Raw genomic sequence first — 17,973 nt, 5'->3', positions numbered from 1 at the left:
TTTTGTTCACTACTGTCATTAAGGGCATCTTTTTCCCTTTAGACGCAAACTCAAAATCTTGTAGACATCTTCTTATTTGTTGTTATTGTAATAATTCATTCTATTGTTTCTATTTCCACATTACCTTTGCATCTAGATGGTAGGTGCAAAGAAGGATACCTTCTTATATAGTATCTATCCTCTTTGGTACTTACTATTGGCAATAAACATCTCATTCCATTTGACCTTACTGAGTTTATCCAAAACAGCAAAATTAGTCTTGTATTCATTTTGTATCTTCACTCTCTCTTCCCCAAATTGCTTTAAGCGATGTCTAATTTAATTAAACTCCTGGTCTCATCACACTTCCCTCCTCCCTCACTGCTCTCTTATCTATTCATTCTTGATTAAAGAGAAGTTCTTTTTATGCTTTCATTCAGAGCTTTTATCTATGTATCTATATAACTCTCTAACATAATTTCAAAATATCCTTGGACTCACCACTTAATCTGAATATTAGGACTGTAGTAATAACCTTATTCTCCCATCTCCCCTCTTGAATTTTCTCTCATCCTGAATCCTGTGGTCATTATTTCTTTTGCTTTTGTTTTTATTTTATTATTTTTTTATTAATGACTGTCATTTTAGTAACATTTTAGGATGAGTTGTGTTATCTTTAGATATAGTCTAGTCTAAACTATGAAGTAAGCACAAAAATATTTCCCCAGGTCAGTTTCTTGAAAGGTTTTAAGAATGAAAAAACAATGTCTGGTTTGATTATCTCTAATTACAAAATTACATTTCAGAAACTAATCTCTCCTTCATTCATTCCACTTCCACCGATATTTATTGGATGCCCTTTATATGACCGAGATTGTGAAGGTACAGTGATGTGTAAAGACAACTCCTACCCTCAGAGGCTTGCAAGCCTAATAAGGGTGATTAAACTTAATAGTCAAATAAAAATGGACACATGAATAGTGATTTACAATATTAAAAGCAGGAGCTATTGTGGTCAACACACCATGTGACCCATGTAGGGCGCTTGTGATTATTCCTAACATTTAGATATGAAAGCTGAGGCTCAGATCTTCCCAACTTGACTCTGCTAGTCAGGATTCACACCCAATATTACTCTACTGCCACTCTGCCAAAAAGAGCAGCAATTAATTAGTTGAAAGTGATAATTTCAATAAGATGGCTCATTAAAATGCTGTAAGATTTCTGAGAAAATGAATTTCAGGCTGGAAAGAACAAAGACTGCTTCTTGTAGGAGGATGACATCAGAGCTGGATTTCCAATACAGCATAATTGGTGACGACAGTATCAATGATGCCCTCACGTTGGTTCTGAGGAGATTCTCTTGCTGAAGAGTTTCCACAGGGCAGCCTTCATGTCCCGATTTCTCAGACTATAGATGAAAGGATTTAACGCTGGGGTCACTGCCATGTACATTACAGTCATCACTGCATCTTTTAGGCTGTAATTGCTCAAAGGGCGGAAATACATGCCCATGACCGTACCATAATACAAACAGACAACTGTGAGGTGGGAACCACAGGTGGAGAAGGCCTTGACCATGCCCTTGGCAGAAGGAACCCGGAAGACTGTGGAGAAGACTCGAATATAGGAGATGATGATGCATAGTAATGGCACAGAGAAAACGCCAACCCCTAGGTACATCATCTTCACATTAAAGTGGATGTCAGAACAGGACAGCTTTAGCAAGGGGGTAATGTCACAGTAGAAATTGGCCACTTCCTGGTTTCCACAGAAGGACAAACTAGCTGTGAGGAGAGTGTGGAGGAGAGCATTGGCATTTCCAATCACCCAAGACCCAACGACTAGCAGGACACAAGAGCGTGGACTCATAATTGTTATGTAGTGAAGTGGACTGCTGATGGCCACAGCTCGATCATATGCCATTGCAGCCAAAATATAGCTGTCTGTGTTCCCCAAGGCTATCATGAAATACATCTGCGTTAGGCATCCCCCAAAAGAGATGGATTTGTTGCCCAAGAGATGGCTGGCCAGCATCTTAGGGATGGTTACAGATGAGAAGAAGATGTCAACCAAGGAGAGGTTGGCAAGGAAAAAATACATGGGGTTGTGAAGGCGAGCATCAGAGCAGATGGCTAGGATGATGAGCAGGTTTCCGATTAATGTGGTGGGGTAAATGAACAGGAAGAGGATAAAGAAGAAATCTTCCTGTTCCTGCTGACCGGTAACTCCCAGGAGGATGAATTCAAGTGTAGAGGACTGGTTATTTTCCCTCATGGCTTCTTCAGCATGAAAGAGAAGAGGAATATTATTATATTAGCATAGTTACTATGTTTAGTGGTAATCCTCCATCACTTCTGACTTAAGTAATGCAGCTGTCTATATGCCTGAGTTTATTAAATTATAGAGATATCCAATATTTTGGGGAAAAATCCCTGTAGGTCAATAGGACTAATTGTCATTCACTCCTTGACAGCCATGTCTAAAAAGTGAGCAGTCTCTAAATCAAAAATACCCATCCTTCCTTCTCCAAGCACCACCAATAAACATCTAGAAATTAATCATATAACAAATATTTAAGTGTCATATCCCATGGTCTAGTCACTTTGCTAGACCTCATGAAGAAGTCATAAATATGTGACAAATACAGTTTATTCATCTATTTATTCAAGACATGGTCTCAGTTCTCAAGAACATTGCAACTTAATGGAGAAGCCAAAATGACACACTAATTTTATTACACATGATAAGGAAAGGACAGCATTTTGAAGTCTTTGACAAACTACTCCAATGCAAAGGGTCTGTTGGTGGAAGGGCCAGCCCAGAAATTAGAATTTTTTCATTAAAAAAACTCAGAGGAATTCCGGAGTCCAGGAGGTAACAGGTAACTACACTGGCACTGGAAGATTGTAAATCACAGGGACCACTGCATTTGGGTCCTACTAAAGCAGTCTGGAGAATTTTCTTCCCAGGTGTCTCATTTTCAAAGTAAATTTTCATTTCCTTTAAAAAAAAATAAGGAAAAAATAGGTTTTTATCTCTTTGGCAAGCCCTCAAATATATACCATCACAATGTCTTTCTTCCCAGTCTTCTCTTTCTGTTCTTAATTATTTCTCTGGGTGATTCACGCAACTCCTTAGTGGCTTCAATCATTGCTTAGTAAGCCGTCAGCTCTACCTGTAGGTGTGAACTTTTTTCTCCATTTTTCCACTTCAGTCATCTACCAACATGACCTAACCGCATACACTGCACATCCAACCTAAGATAAGGGCAAGATTTTGGGAGAAGGAAAACCACATCTTGCTTATTTTACCACCTTCAAATAGATTATTATGGAATATTTCCTTTTTTTACTTTTTTTCTTTTCAAGACAGAGTCACCTAGGCTGAAGTGCTGTGGTGCGATCTTGGCTCACCGCAACTTCTGCCTCCCAAGTTCAAGTGATTCTCCTGCCTCAGCCTCCCAGGTAGCTGGGATTATAGGCATTCACCACTATGGCTGGCTAGATTTTTTGTATTTTTAGTAGAGACAGGGGTTTCACCATATTGGCCATGCTGGTCTCAAACTCCTGACTTGAGGTGATCCTCCCATCTTGGCCTCCCAAAGTGCTGGGATTACAGGTGTGAGCCACCATGCCCAGCTGAATACTTTTTATTATTTGTATCAGTAAGTTTTCTCTTAAAATTCCTTGAGTCAAATCCAGGTGTATTTCTCACATTCCCCACATGTGGGATGCTCACAAGCTTAATCACTCAGTTTCTCTCTCACCTCTACATCTAATCGTGTTGATTCTTTATTTAAAATAATTATTACATAACTCAGTGTTTCTACTAAATGTCCCAGTGCTTAACTCCGTCATTGTTTTCTACCTGAATTATTGTAATGCTAACTTAACTGCTTGACTCCAGGTTCCCTCCTCTTTGATCCATCTTGTACTCTAATACTTAAATTATAGCAGAAACCATCAGCTGCTTAGTCAAATCCATGTTGTTCTCTTCTTCCTGGAAATTCAATTAGACTACATTTCCCAGACTCCCTTGCAGTGAGGTGTGCTCATGTGACTGAATTCTAGCCATTCCACATATATGTCCCAGTTCTGGGCTCCTCTACACCTTCTTACCCTCGTGCCAATTGGATGCAAATGGAGGGGAGGCTGAACAGGATGATGGCAACATATGGTAGAATGAACTGGTATCCCTAGTACTCCACATTCAGGAGAACCTCTCACCACCAAAGACATTTATTGTAACTGTGATGTAGGAGAGAAATAAACCTTTACTTTGTTTAAGCCATTTTACATTTTGCAATCAACTTGTGACAGCAGTCCGGGATATCATACGGCATTTACTAATTTTTCTAAAGAGGTCTTGATTCGAAAATTTATTAAATCTATAATTAATTCAATCCTCACTTCTCAACATCCCTCATCGTACATGTTTGAGTAATATGCTAGGCATGAGGGATGTAAGTCTAATTATCTTTATCATTTCTATTGATTCAGGAGGTAGAAAGAAATTATTTAGTCAGTGAGAGTAAAAGAGTCTTTGGCAGAACTTCCCTTTTAACAAAAAGCAGCCCAATTTTTTTTTTTTCTAACAGGGCAGCCTGAGAAATCGAGCTGTAAACATAGATAAGCAAGCTGGAAGCCTGCATAGGAGAAGGCTGGCAGCTGTGCCAATAGCAGAGGGCTACCTGGGGGCCTGACGTAGCCAACAAGTAGGCTCCATCTTCCTTTTTTTTTTTTTGTTATCACAAAATAAGGGACTGGGCAACATGGTGCAGGCCAGACAGAGAACCTACCTGCATAATTAAAGATGAGGGTGGGGGCTACCAGAAATTCATGCCCTATTGCAAATGGCACTTCTAGTCCTAACCAGTTTTTCACGCCCTATGCAAATGGAACACCTGGTCCAGCCAATCTTTCCTGCCCCATGTAAATCAGACCCCGCCTCCTCACCAGCCATCTAAAACTCCCCGTGTATTTCACTGCAGATCCGGTAGCCCATTCATTTCTCCAGGACCCCTCTCTCCAACAGAGAGCTATTCTCTTTCTGTCACCTGTTAAACTTCCACTTTTAACCTCACTCTTTGTGTGTCCATGTCCTTGAGCCATGAGACAACGAACCTCAGATACAACCCTAGACAAGGAGGCCGTTCATAATTATGATGTACTTTCTCATATCTGCACCTAAAGAAGTTTGATTTTCTCTCTTGAGATGCCCTCCCCTTTCTTCAAACAGAATCATAATACTGCAGGTTTTAAATGGGTCAGTAAATCTGGAGAGCCCAGAGAGCATGATTAGCTCATATGGTATGGAAATGTGATTCAGAGGTGGAGCTCTTGGCATCATGGCAGACTAAGTTGCTGTTGACAGTTCTCATTCCTGTTAAGATACATTGAAGTTATATAAAAATATAAAAGTAAAGAAAAAAAACCCAAAACACATAACCATATCTAAAAGAAAGAAACAGGAATATTTTAGTATGAGAAACAAAAATAAAACTCAGAACAAGAAACATGAGCCATAGTGATGGTATGGTGGCTCCTTGGGGATGTCCATTCAGACATCAGGTAGTTCTTATGAGCTGGGTATAAGGTGTTTATGCCCCTTGATACAGATGTGACCACATATCCACACATAGCAGGGAGATTAATTTGAGACTGTTAAAAACAACCCTATTTGTGAAAAGAGCACTAGAAAGAATTTTGCCATATAAGAATTGGAAATAAAAGAACAAAAAGATAAGAATTAACAGAAAATATGATTGTCTACAAAGAAAACCTAAGGGAATCTCTAGATAAAGTAAGATATTTTGGCAAGTTTATTTTTTATAAACAAATATTTCAAAACTCAATACTTGTACTTAAAATCATTTCTTGTACTTAAGAAACATTAAATTAGAAAATACAATTCATTTTTATTTTTTCCCAGAGACCCTTTTCCTAGTGCAAGAAAATATAATTTTAACAAAGATTTATTTAAAAAAAAAAAAAAACAAAAAACAAAATAGCCATAGAAAATTTTTAGGAATCTAGAAATAATTCTAATAAGAGATCCAAAATTGATTTTAAAAATCAATAAACTTTAGTGAAGAACAAAAAAAGAATATTTAAAAGGTGGTGAGGTAAATTACATTAACGGAAGCCTCAATGTTGTAAAAATGTCAATCCTCTTCCAATTAATCTAAATTTAATGCAACCCCAAACCAAATACAAGTTTCTTTTAAACATGAGTTCAGCAAACTGATCTAAAAATTCATGTAGGAGGCCAGGTGCAGTGGCTCACATCTATAATCCCAGCACTGTGGAAGGCTGAGGTGGGTGGATCACCTGAGGTCAGGCATTTGAGACCAGCCTGGTCAACATGGCAAAACCCCATCTCTACTTAAAATACAAAAATTAGCTGGACATGGTGGTACATACCTGTAATGCCAGCTACTTCGGAGGCTGAGGCAGGAGAATTGCTTGAACCCAGGGGTGAAGGCTGCAGTGAGCTGAGATCATGCCACTGCACTCCAGCCTGGGGGAAAGAGCAAAATTCTGGCTCAAAAGAAAAATTTAGGAGAATAAAGAGGAGAGAGAAGACAATTTGAGGAAAGAAAATGAAGAAGAAATTGTCTCATTAGGTACAAAAAAGGTTTACTGTGATAATTCAGTCACTGAAGTAATACTGACTTAGAGACTGACAGAGAAAATCGATATTTGGTCTAACAGACTTGGGAGGCCAGATGCAGATGAAGCATTTCTTAGATGGTGGTGTATGGCATGAGGTGGATTAGAAACAGGTAGGGAATGGATGCACTGACTAGCCCAGAGTTATTGCACAATTGGTTATCTACGTATGAGAAGTAATACAGAAAAATAATTCCTAAAGGATTAATTGTGAAAAGCAAAACGCCAAAAAATTTAGTGGAAAATAAAGGAAAATTTGTGTATGCTATCAATATAGGAATTGATTTCCTACAAACTCATAATAAAAGGACCAACAGGCTGGGCGCGGTGGCTCACGCCTGTAATCTCAGCACTTTGGGAGGCTGAGGCGGGTGGATCAACTGAGGTCGGGAGTTCAAGACCAGCCTGGTCAACATGGTGAAACCCTGTCTCTCCTGAAAATACAAAAATTAGCGAGGCATGGTGGCAGGTGCCTGTAATCCCAGCTGCTCAGGAGGCTGAGGCACGAGAATGGCTTGAATCCAGGAGGCGGAGATTACAGTGAGCTGAGATTACACCACTTCACTCCAGCCTGGGCCACAGAGTAAGATTCTGTCTCAAAAAAAAAAAAAAAAAAAAAAAGTAAAGAAAGAAAAGGACCAATAAGATGGCAGAAGAGAGTGGTCCAAAGACTTGAATAGGTGAGTCGTCATAGAGCGGAAACTGGCATGACCCAATAAGCAAAAGACCTTTAATTAAATTAAAAATAAATTTAACTTATTTAATCTTAGAGTGTGTAAAGGGTAAAACTCTGACAATTCCAACTGTTGGGAAAAATGAATACATTAGTATTATATTACATTTAGAAAGCCATTAGCCCGTATCCAGGAAAGTTGAAATTCATACATCTCTGACCCAGCAATTCTGCTTTCTGCTTAGCCTCTAGAGAAACTGTAGCACATGGGTAGAATAAGACAGGTGCAAGATAATTTCAGCCACTCAGGAGGCTGATGTGGAAGAATTGCTTGAGTCCAGGAGTTCAAGACCAGCCTGGGCAACAGTGTGAGACACCATCTTGAAAAAAAAAAAAAAAGGAAAAGAAAACAGATGGGCACATATGCATTGTCATATAGGAAACAGCAATGGTCTACCCACGGAGGCACGGATAAGTAAATTGGGCTATTTTTTGGTTTTTTGTTTGTTTGTTTGTTTTGAAATGGAGTCTTGCTCTGTTGCCCAGACTGGAGTACAGTGGCATGATCTCAGCTCACTGCAACCTCTGCCTCTCAGGTTCAAGCGATTCTCCTGTCTCAGCTTCCTGAGTAGCTGGGATTACAAGCAGGTGGCTATTTTCTTATTAATGAATCCCATACAGTAGTTAAAATGAATAAATTCATGGGTTAAATTAGGGAAGAAAAGCAATTGATTATAAAATGCAAGTTGCTGGAAGATATATGGCATGTTACAAAATATACGTAAATTTTAACACAAAAAATAATATGTTTTTATGTGGTAAAAGTGTAAATTCTGAATAGGAATAGACTATCAACAATAGAATAGTGGTAAAGCAGAAAAATAAGATTTTGGATGGGAACAAAGAAAATTTCAAGTGTATCTGTAATATTTATTTATTTAGAGACAAGGTCTCACTCTGTTGCCCAGGCTGGAGTGCAGTGGTATGATCATGGTTCACTACAGCCTTGAACTCCTGGTGTGAAGTGATCCTCCTGAATCAGCCTCTCAAGGGGGACTACAGGTGTGTGCCACCAATCCCAGCTAATTTTTAAAAAATTTATTTTGTGGATCTCCATGATGTGTTTATTTCATATGGCATGCCTGTATCAAACCATCTCATGTACCCCATAAAGATATGGTAAATTGAATTGTACTAGGTACTCACAAAATTTTTAATAAATAATAAAAGTAATTTAAAAATTATTTCTGTAGAGACAAGGTCTTGCTATGTTGCCTACATTGGTCTAAAACTCTTGGCCTGAACTGATCCTCCCACTTCAGCCTCCCAAAGTGTTGAAATTACTCACATGAGCCACCACACCCGGCCTGTAATATTTCTTTAAAAAAAAAAAAAACAGTTGGAGCAAATACCTAATGTTCCATTTGTTAAATCTAGCTGACAAGCTTCTGCTATGTTATTTCACATGTTCTGTGTTAATTTGGTCCCCAGTCTAGTCATGGAGCTGGGTGGCTTAAGTTCATGTTTCATTGAAGACAGGAGACGGAGAGTATGCCCCTTGTAAAGAGATTGAGAATAAATGCAGGTTTAATTAATACAGGAAGAGGGACCCAGGGGCCGTATATCAGACTAGGAGAAAGAGGTGAAAAGACCCTTCTACCACCAAGAAGAGAAGCCAGAAGGTGCATCAACATGCGTGCTAGAGACGCAGCTAGAGCCTTGAGTTCGCTGGAATGAAGTCAGAGTCTTGAACATTGTGGTGCCACTAATACTCACTTTCCTGGAAAGTGTCATCCTCTGAGATATCAGTCATATGAACGTGATGGTACTGAGAATAGTTATGCAGGGACAGAGGAGGCAAGTGTTTCCCTTTGTCATCTGGTAGCAGCGTGGACCACCAAGATACATCTCTTAGTACTTTGCGACTTCCATGGTAGCTCAGCTCATCAGTGACTTGGCAACGAAATACCATGTTTTCTAAGGGGCCCGTTAGCAGGTATCACAGTGCTTTTGTAGGTCTCTAAGACAATGCTCTTTTTGCAGGTGCTCGCGCACTCTCTCTCTCTCTCTCCCCCCTCTCCCTCATGTGCGTATGTGTGTGCACACATACACACACACACACACACAATATTACTACAGGAGGTAGAAAGAGCTAAAGACTGAAAAAACAGAATCAGAATTATCTTTTCCTGACCCTGTTTTTGAGACTAGAGCCCAAGGAGAAATATTATCAAAAGGGGAGGGTCCTCTCCCTCCTTATCTCTCTCTCTCCCCCCACCCGTTGCTCTCTCCCGCTCTCTTTCTCTCTTTCTCTCTCTCTTTTGTCCGTCTGATCTTGAGAATTTGAATACTGGAGTCAGGCCAAGATTTGGGTTCTAATTTTGCCACTATCTCTGTGTATGAATTTGGGCAATTCAATTTACCGTCTTTTTATGTTTGATAAAATGACATCATATCATGATTCTACTTACCTCTTGGACAAGGAGCCCGCAGTTGCTGGCTGTCTACCCTTCAATGTTACTGTCATAGACTCTCTTCCAATGTTTAAGTCCCTACCTGTGGAGTTAGTTCGGATGCTTTTAAAAAGGGTCCTAGCCCTGTGGCCTTCACTTCTTTTTCTGCAGTCAGCTGGTCTAGCACTTGCTATCATCCCTTTTAAGAGCCGCCACGCTGGAGAAGCAGTGGTAGGATGGGGCACAGGCTCCTGGTCCTCTGTTCCTGTGGTGGAGGACACAGGAATGAGATGGTTTAGAAGGAGGAGCCCCAGGTTTCCCAACAGGGGAGCCGAAGGGACAAAAGGAGCTGCCCTGGATGGACTTGAGGACACGGAGTTGAGTTCCCTCCTCCAGGAAGCAGAGAGAAAACTGTGCATCAGTCACCAGGTTACCAAGTCTTGGGAAAGGTGATTCCTCTGGGACTTCATTCAAGACAAAGTTAGAGTAATTGTTGAGGTTTATTTACATACTCCTTCAACTGTGTCCCGAAGGGACCTGCAAAAAGAGCCCTGTCTTAGAGACCTACAACAGCACCTTGATGCCTGCTAAGGGGCCCCTTAGGAAACATGGGATTTCATTGCCAAAGCACTGATGAGCTGAGCTGTCCCCCTGAAGGGACACAGTGGCTCACAAGAGTCATCATTGCCAGGAGGAAGGATGGACTGGAGGCTTTCCAGAGAGTGTGTCTCCAAGGTCCAAGCCCTGGGGTGAGCTATTCCAACCTCGCTGCTGGATGGTGACCTCCGTCTCCTTTGCACAAATGCAGAAGTGCCCCTTGGGATCAATAAGGATTATGGTGCAATTAAGCTCCTAGTCTTTCTTCCAGTCTACACTGGAGCCTGTGTGCTGTTCAGAGTGCAAAGGAGAGTTACACTTCATCTTTTCTCTAGAATTTATCTCAAGGAACGTTAGAATGGAAGTTATACTTGTCTTTAGCATGCAGATAGTAGGCCTCCTTTTTTTTTTTTAATTTGTAGAGTGGAAAGGGCCTAGGGTTATCTAGTCCATTTCACATATGTGACCCCTTGTAGTAGCCCTGATTTATGGTCATTATCCTATGACTTAGCATCTGCGGTGGTACAGAGTTTACTGCCTTTCTGCAGGGGACCCTGAGAAGACGGTGGGTTTGAATTCTGGCTCTGCCTCTAACTAATTGTAATTGACCTCAGATCTTTATGTATTTAACGTATTTACTCATATCTAAAATGGAATACCAACAATAGCAACAACAATGTCTTCATTAAGTTGCTATAAGGATCAAATGAATGAATATCTGGAAGCTCCTAAAACAGAGCCTGGCACATAGTTAGCACTTAGTAAATGTTAACTGTTACGACTTCCTCTATGCTTTGCTATTCCTACAGTACTGCCGTTACTACCTGTCATACTGCCTGTATTACATGACTACTGGTCACGTAATTGTTGTATTACACAACTCTGCAAAATCTATCAGATTATGCACATGGTGGAGGTTGAAACATTTGCGGAATTGCATTTTCCTGCTGACGGGTTGCCGCCTGCACCTTCCTATTTGCTGTGCCGTTACCTGCCCTCTATTGAGACCACGTTTCGGTTTCCTGGACGTGGGCTCTGAGGCACAGATAAGATGACGTTCCAGATAGATGCTTTCTTCTTAGTCATCACACCTTCGTCCTTGTGCTCTTCTCACAGCTTCTTACCAATTCCATGCTTTGTTTACTGGGTACCTATTGGGGCCAAAATTGCACAATGGCATAGAACTATGAAGAAAGTGATGGTTTTTTTTTCCCTTTATTTCTTCTAAAAAAATGGGATACATGTGCCAAATGTGCAGGTTTCTTACATAGGTATATGTGTGCCATGGTGGGTTTTTTTTTAACTTTTAAGTTCAGGGGTACATGTGCAGGATGTGCAGTTTGTTACATAGGTAAACTTGTGTCATGGGGGTTTGTTGTACTGATTATTTCATCACCCAGGTATTAAGCCTAGTATCCATTAGTTATCTTTCCTGATCCTCTCCCTCTGCCCATCCTTCACCCTCCAATGGGCCCCAGTGTCTGTTGTTCCCCTCCATGTGTCCGTGTGTTCTCATCATTTAGCTCCCACGTATAAGTGAGAATATGCAGTATTTGGTTTTCTGTTATCGCGTTAGTTTGCTAAGGATAATGACCTCCAAGCTCCAACCATGTCCCTGCAAAGGACATAATCTTGTTCTTTTTATGGCTGCATAGTATTCCATAGTATACATACCACATTTTCTTTATCCAGTCTATCATTGATGGGCATTTGGGTTGATTCCATGTCTTTGCTATTGTGAATGGTGCTGCAATGAACATATGCACACATGTGTCTTTATAATAGAACGATTTCTATTTCTCTGGTTACATCCCAGTTATGGGGATTGCTGGGTTGAATGGCATTTCTGACTTTAGGTGTTTGAGGAATCAGCACACTGTCTTCCACAATGGTTGAACCAATTCACACATCTACCAACCCCTTTCTTACACATTTTTTTTTAGCAGTCAGCACACACACACAAGATTTATTAAGTTTGCCTTCTTATATGGGCATGATTTGTGGCACGCCAAAACAATTACAATAGTCAGATCACAGATCATCATAACAGATACAACAGCAATACAAATATGGAATATTGTGATAATTATGAAAATGTGATACAGAGACATGAAGTGAGCACATGCGACTGGAAGAATGGCACTGATACTCTTGCTAGATGCAGTGTTGCCACAAACCTTCAATTTGATAGAAAACAGAAACCCAAAACCAAAAACACAATATATGTGAAAAGCAATAAAGTGAAGTACAGTAAAACAAAATATTCCTGTGATTAATGGTAAACATTGAAAGCTGATCCACAAATGTCTTTTTAATCTGCAGCATATCTGACACTATCCCTACGGGTCTGATAAGGAAAAGCCTGTGGTATAAGTAGGTTATTGAGAATTTTCTTTCCATTTTTACACCATATGCAAATGTTAGCTCAAGGTGGATTAAAGACTTAAATGCAAAATCCAACACTAGAAACCCGTGGAAGACAACCTAGGCAATACCATTCAGACACAGGCATGAGCAAAGATTTCATGACAAAGGCCCCAAAAGCAATGGCAACAAAAGAAAAAATTGACAAATGGGATCTAATTAAATGAAAGAGTTTCTGTACAGCAAGAGAAATTATCAATGGAGTAAAGTTGAAGACAACCTACAGAATGGGAGAAAAATCTGGAAAACTACACACCAACAAAGGTTTAGTATCCAACATCTATAAGGAACTTAGACAAGAAAAAAAAATAACTTCATAAAAAGTGGACAAAGGGCATGAACAGACACTTCTCAGAAGAAGACATACATGCAGCAGCCAAACATATGATAAAACCTCAACATCACTGATTATTAGAGAAATTCAAATCAAAACCACAATAAGATACCATCTCACACCAGTTAGAATGGCTATTAATAAAAAGTCAAAAAATAAAAGATGCTGGCAAGGTTGTGGAGAAAAAGAGACCTTTTAAAACCTAAGCATTAAGGCCGGGCGCAGTGGCTCACGCCTGTAATCCCAGCACTTTGGGAGGCCGAGGCAGGTGGATCACGAAGTCAAGAGATCGAGACCACCCTGGTCAACAAGGTGAAACCCCGTCTCTACTAAAAATACAAAAAAATTAGCTGGGCATGGTGGCGCGTGCCTGTAATCCCAGCTACTGAGGAGGCTGAGGCAGGAGAATTGCCTGAACTCAGGAGGCGGAGGTTGCGGTGAGCCGAGATCGCGCCATTGCACTCCAGCCTGGGTAACAAGAGTGAAACTCCGTCTCAAAAAAAAAAACAAAAACAAAAACAAAAAAACTTTAAATTAAAAAAAAAGTTCTTCTTTACTATTTTTAACTCCCGTTCTTAGGTTTCCTTTATTGTGCGCTATAGAATTGTTCCTCTTTCTTGTCCCTATGCATCATTTATATGGTTCTTGTTTTGGTACAATCCCCATAATATTCCACAATGTACTGTCTCGTGAGTAGACTGAATAGATTTTTTTTTGCTTCTTCACATCCAGTGCAGAGTTGTAATTGGAGACATATTTCCACCCACAAAGGCTCCAGATGTTAAAACGTTTCCCAACATCTACTTAATACAGTGACGGCAACACCTCCCTCCCGCCCCTCCCAGTAGGGTTGGGATTGTACTGTATTCCCTACTGGTTTACCCTTCCCTCCTGTAAAGGGTAACATTTTCCCTGGGTGCAGAGGCTCCCTCATAGTCTCCAAGACTGAAGGACCCCTAGTTTTGAGACTGCAGCTTAAGTGTATCAGATTAAACACCATAAAAAGCTGCAAGACACTCTTTTAAGGGAAGAGGAAACTGGTCAGAGAAACGCCTCCAATTTTCATCACCAACTTGATTTTTAAATCCATGAAGGATCTTACAGAACATGTCTCTGAGATCATCTTTTGGGTTAACCCATGATGCAACAGCATCACAAAAAAATATAAAATCCTGGATTACGCCACTGGGATTCACACTGATCATGCTACAAATTCCATGGAATGCTGAATCCTTTTCCTCATTGTCTCTTATGTGTCTCAGAGAGGTGCACCTGGGTCTTATAAACTGCTGTAGCACGGGGGCCAACTCTTGAGGACAAACGTAATAAAGATGACCAATTGTTATTGCTGTATTCTCTAACAACGTCTTTGGTGCGTTGGGTCTGTTAATGATTTCTGCAAGCTGGTGCAACACCATAGGAATATAAGGCTTCATCTCTATACCCATTTGTATGGAGATTTCTCCAATAGTCCATGTGGCATTGTTGCAGACTGAAATGAGTTCCGGATTTAGCTTGGTTCCCAGTATTGGCACGAAATCAGCTATACAAGGCTTAACACGCGGAAAGCAAGCTTTTGTGAGGTCACCTAACAGGGCAAAAGAACTGTCGAACTTCTGGCATTTTATCCTGCATGTACTGATACATTAGTGTTAGGATGTTACTTCGGGCTACCAGCTGTTCAATGTTGCCTCCGAGTCCCTCAGCCAGGCCACTCAGTAAATCAAGAGCCACTATCATAAAATCTTTATCTGGAGCTTCATATTGATCTGGGTGAGCATTGTTTAGCATGACTTGTGCAAGAGTCTTCTGTACTAGGTTTACACAACGCTGATACACAGGTTCACAGTGTGGAAGGAAGCCAGACTGCAGTGCTGTGGCAACCGAAGATAGGCACTCAAGTAAAGGGAAGAGATCTTTATCTTCATCCTTTAACATGTTCCATTTCTGGATCAGTGGAGGCATTAGCATCTGAATGTATTCCAGTTTGTTTACATGATGTCCTACTGAATCTGCTAGTGTTCCTATGGCATCATAAAGAATGAGCAGGTTCTTATGCCGGTATTTACTAAATGCAAAGACCAGGATATCAAGTATATAAGCAAGGTAAGGAACAGGTTCTGTACAAGCCTCCTCTTCTAGAGTAGCAAAGGCACTGCAGGCAGCTTCTTGTACTCTCTTGTTGCTATCCAGGATGCGCTTTAGCAATTCTGTCATTAGTGGCTTCAGATATGTGTCTGGTGGCTGGCAGACTACCAAGTGTGCATAGCAGCTAAGAGTCCAGCGGCCGGGCGCAGTGGCTCAAGCCTGTAATCCCAGCACTTTGGGAGGCCGAGGCGGGTGGATCACGAGGTCAAGAGAGCAAGACCATCCTGGTCAACATTGTGAAACCCCGTCTCTACTAATACAAAAAAATTAGCTGGGCATGGTGGCGCGTGCCTGTAATCCCAGCTACTCAGGAGGCTGAGGCAGGAGAATTGCCTGAACCCAGGAGGCGGAGGTTGCGGTGAGCCGAGATCGCGCCATTGCACTCCAGCCTGGGTAACAAGAGCGAAACTCCGTCTCAAAAAAAAAAAAAAAAAAAAGAGTCCAGCATGTTATGGAACGCACAAGAGCCTTTTTATCAGAGAGGCACTGAATGAGGTGAGGAACAAGCTCAGGCAAGTATGGAATCATGCCCTGCATGCAACCTTCAGCAATTGCTCCTAAAACCAAGATGCCTGATTCTTTAACAACCCATTCATGATGAAAAAGCAATTCTTTCAAAAGGGGCAAAATATGTGGCAGCAGTTCATCATGATACACATTTGCAAGAACATCTAGGGCAGCAGCAGAACGTTTTCTTAGATTCCAGTCAGAAATTGTATCATCATCATCAATCTCATCATCATCATCTTCCTCTTCAATTCCATCTTCATCATGCTGCTAAGCCACCGTCCTTGATCGGTGAGAACGTGGCCATATATCCCGTTCACTATCAGGAATCGTTTCGTCTTCTTCAACATCACCCTTAAGTAGGATAATATCTATATCTGAATATTTCATGCCATTCACTAACACAGGAACCAACTTAGGAAGATGCCTTACGAGTACATCTTTGCAGATTGGCTGTTCAGCTAAAGTTAGCCAAAATTCACAGGCTTCTAAAGCCCCATTTTCATCTTGATCTTGAGTCCTCTGTAGCAGGTACTCAAGTATATCATGCATGTGAGGGAGCAGGCGATCCATTCGGACTTCGAGCAACATCACAAGCGCTCGGCACACGTTTTTCCGTACCTCTGGTTCTTCATCACCAGCCAATCCAAAGAGATTCTCAATAAAAGAATCAGTGCGCAACATTAGAGCTTGAGTCCTACTGATGATAAACTGATTGACACATGCAACAGCATGAGACCTTATTTTGGGACTACTGTGCTTGAAGAACTGTAAAAATTTGGGAACCGTGATGTTGAGAGGACAATCTAAAACGTCACTATCTAAAGTCTCAGCTGAATCTTCACAAATCTTCTGAAGGGCGCGAAATGCCCCCTCACAGGTGTTGCGATCTTCAGAATCCAACAGGCTACAGAGTTTTGGTAAGAGGTCAGGCCAATTCTGCAATTCTCCCTCGGAGGCTATAGTTGTGATCAAAATACCAACAGTGGTTCTAATCAAAGGAGAGGAGTCACCAATGTTATTTAAACATTCACTTTTAATAAAGTCCGTTACACCATTTGGGAAGTTCTGAAAGTGTGCTTTCACGTTATTCTTCAAGATGAGACCACTCAATGACCTTGTGGGTCCATCTTCAGATTTTAATTTTGTAAGAACAAAAATCAAGTAGTTGTTAAAATCTGGATATTGATTAAGTTGTTCCAGTTTTTGTTGCAGGGTCTCTGGATGGTGGTGTCTGGGGACTGGGACTCCTTCAACAGCTGCAGGATTTGCTGAAGTCTTATGCTCGTCAGGTTTCCACTCATACCCCATCTTGGTCTGCTGCCCGGGCGACCAGACTGAGTCACCGCGAATCTGCAATCTGGCCCCAAGATCCGCTCACGGGCGCCCCCTGGGTCCTAGTGCCACGCAGTTTTCTCCAACCCAACCCATCACTCATTCCGTCCGGACTGTTGGCATTTTTCAAGAATACAGTATATCATTGACTATAGTAATCATGTTGTACAATAGCTCTCTTGAACTTATGTCTTTTCTTTTTTTTTTTTTTTTTGAGACGGAGTCTCGCTCTTGTTACCCAGGCTGGAGTGCAATGGCGCGATCTCGGCTCACCGCAACCTCCGCCTCCTGGGTTCAGGCAATTCTCCTGCCTCAGCCTCCTGAGTAGCTGGGATTACAGGCACGCGCCACCGTGCCCAGCTAATTTTTTTGTATTAATAGAGACGGGGTTTCACAATGTTGACCAGGATGGTCTCGATCTCTCGACCTCGTGATCCACCCGCCTCGGCCTCCCAAAGTGCTGGGATTACAGGCTTGAGCCACCGCGCCCAGCCCTTATGCCTTTTATTTAACTAAAATTTTGTGTCCTTTGACCAACATCTCTCTGACACTTTCTTCTTTTTGTTTTCATGGTTTGTTTAGTGATGTGCTTGGATTCCTTTCTCTTTCTCTTTTGTAAAACTTCTATATATCTTCTGGTTATATATATCTTCTGGGCTTATATATATCTTCTGGTTATGGCCATGAATTTTGATCTGATAATCGCATATGAATCCTCTACACTTTAATTTTTTCCTCTCTCACACTTTGTTATTTTTGTACTTCACATATATTCGTATTATATATCCTTTAATGTATTTTTATTTATATTCTAATACTTATCTCCTTAAACTTTTATATTAGTTTTAA

The 17,973-nt window shown here is 40.9% G+C and overlaps 2 protein-coding genes across 2 annotated transcripts; both read right to left on the bottom strand.

The window, feature by feature from the left end:
• Positions 1 to 1,317: 1,317 nt before the first annotated feature.
• Positions 1,318 to 2,256, bottom strand: LOC105714435 (olfactory receptor 1A1). The gene has a single exon (XM_012448391.2). It carries the CDS (start codon positions 2,254 to 2,256, stop codon positions 1,318 to 1,320), a length of 939 nt encoding a protein of 312 aa, XP_012303814.2.
• Positions 2,257 to 13,920: 11,664 nt separating this feature from the next.
• On the bottom strand, positions 13,921 to 17,100 carry LOC105714394 (transportin-1-like). Its single transcript, XM_064378019.1, is given in 5 exon segments — positions 13,921 to 14,739; positions 14,741 to 15,419; positions 15,729 to 17,009; positions 17,012 to 17,069; positions 17,071 to 17,100. Coding segments are annotated over 5 exon segments (2,664 nt in total). The 3' UTR covers positions 13,921 to 14,123.
• Between the last annotated feature and the right edge of the window lie 873 nt (positions 17,101 to 17,973).

The sequence above is a fragment of the Aotus nancymaae genome, unplaced genomic scaffold (assembly GCF_030222135.1).
Source record: "Aotus nancymaae isolate 86718 unplaced genomic scaffold, 86718_ANA_hifiasm-v0.15.2.pri h1tg000018l, whole genome shotgun sequence".
Classification (NCBI taxonomy): Eukaryota; Metazoa; Chordata; class Mammalia; order Primates; family Aotidae; genus Aotus; species Aotus nancymaae.
Note: the sequence above shows the minus strand (reverse complement) of the source record. Positions and strands in the feature narration are given on the sequence as shown.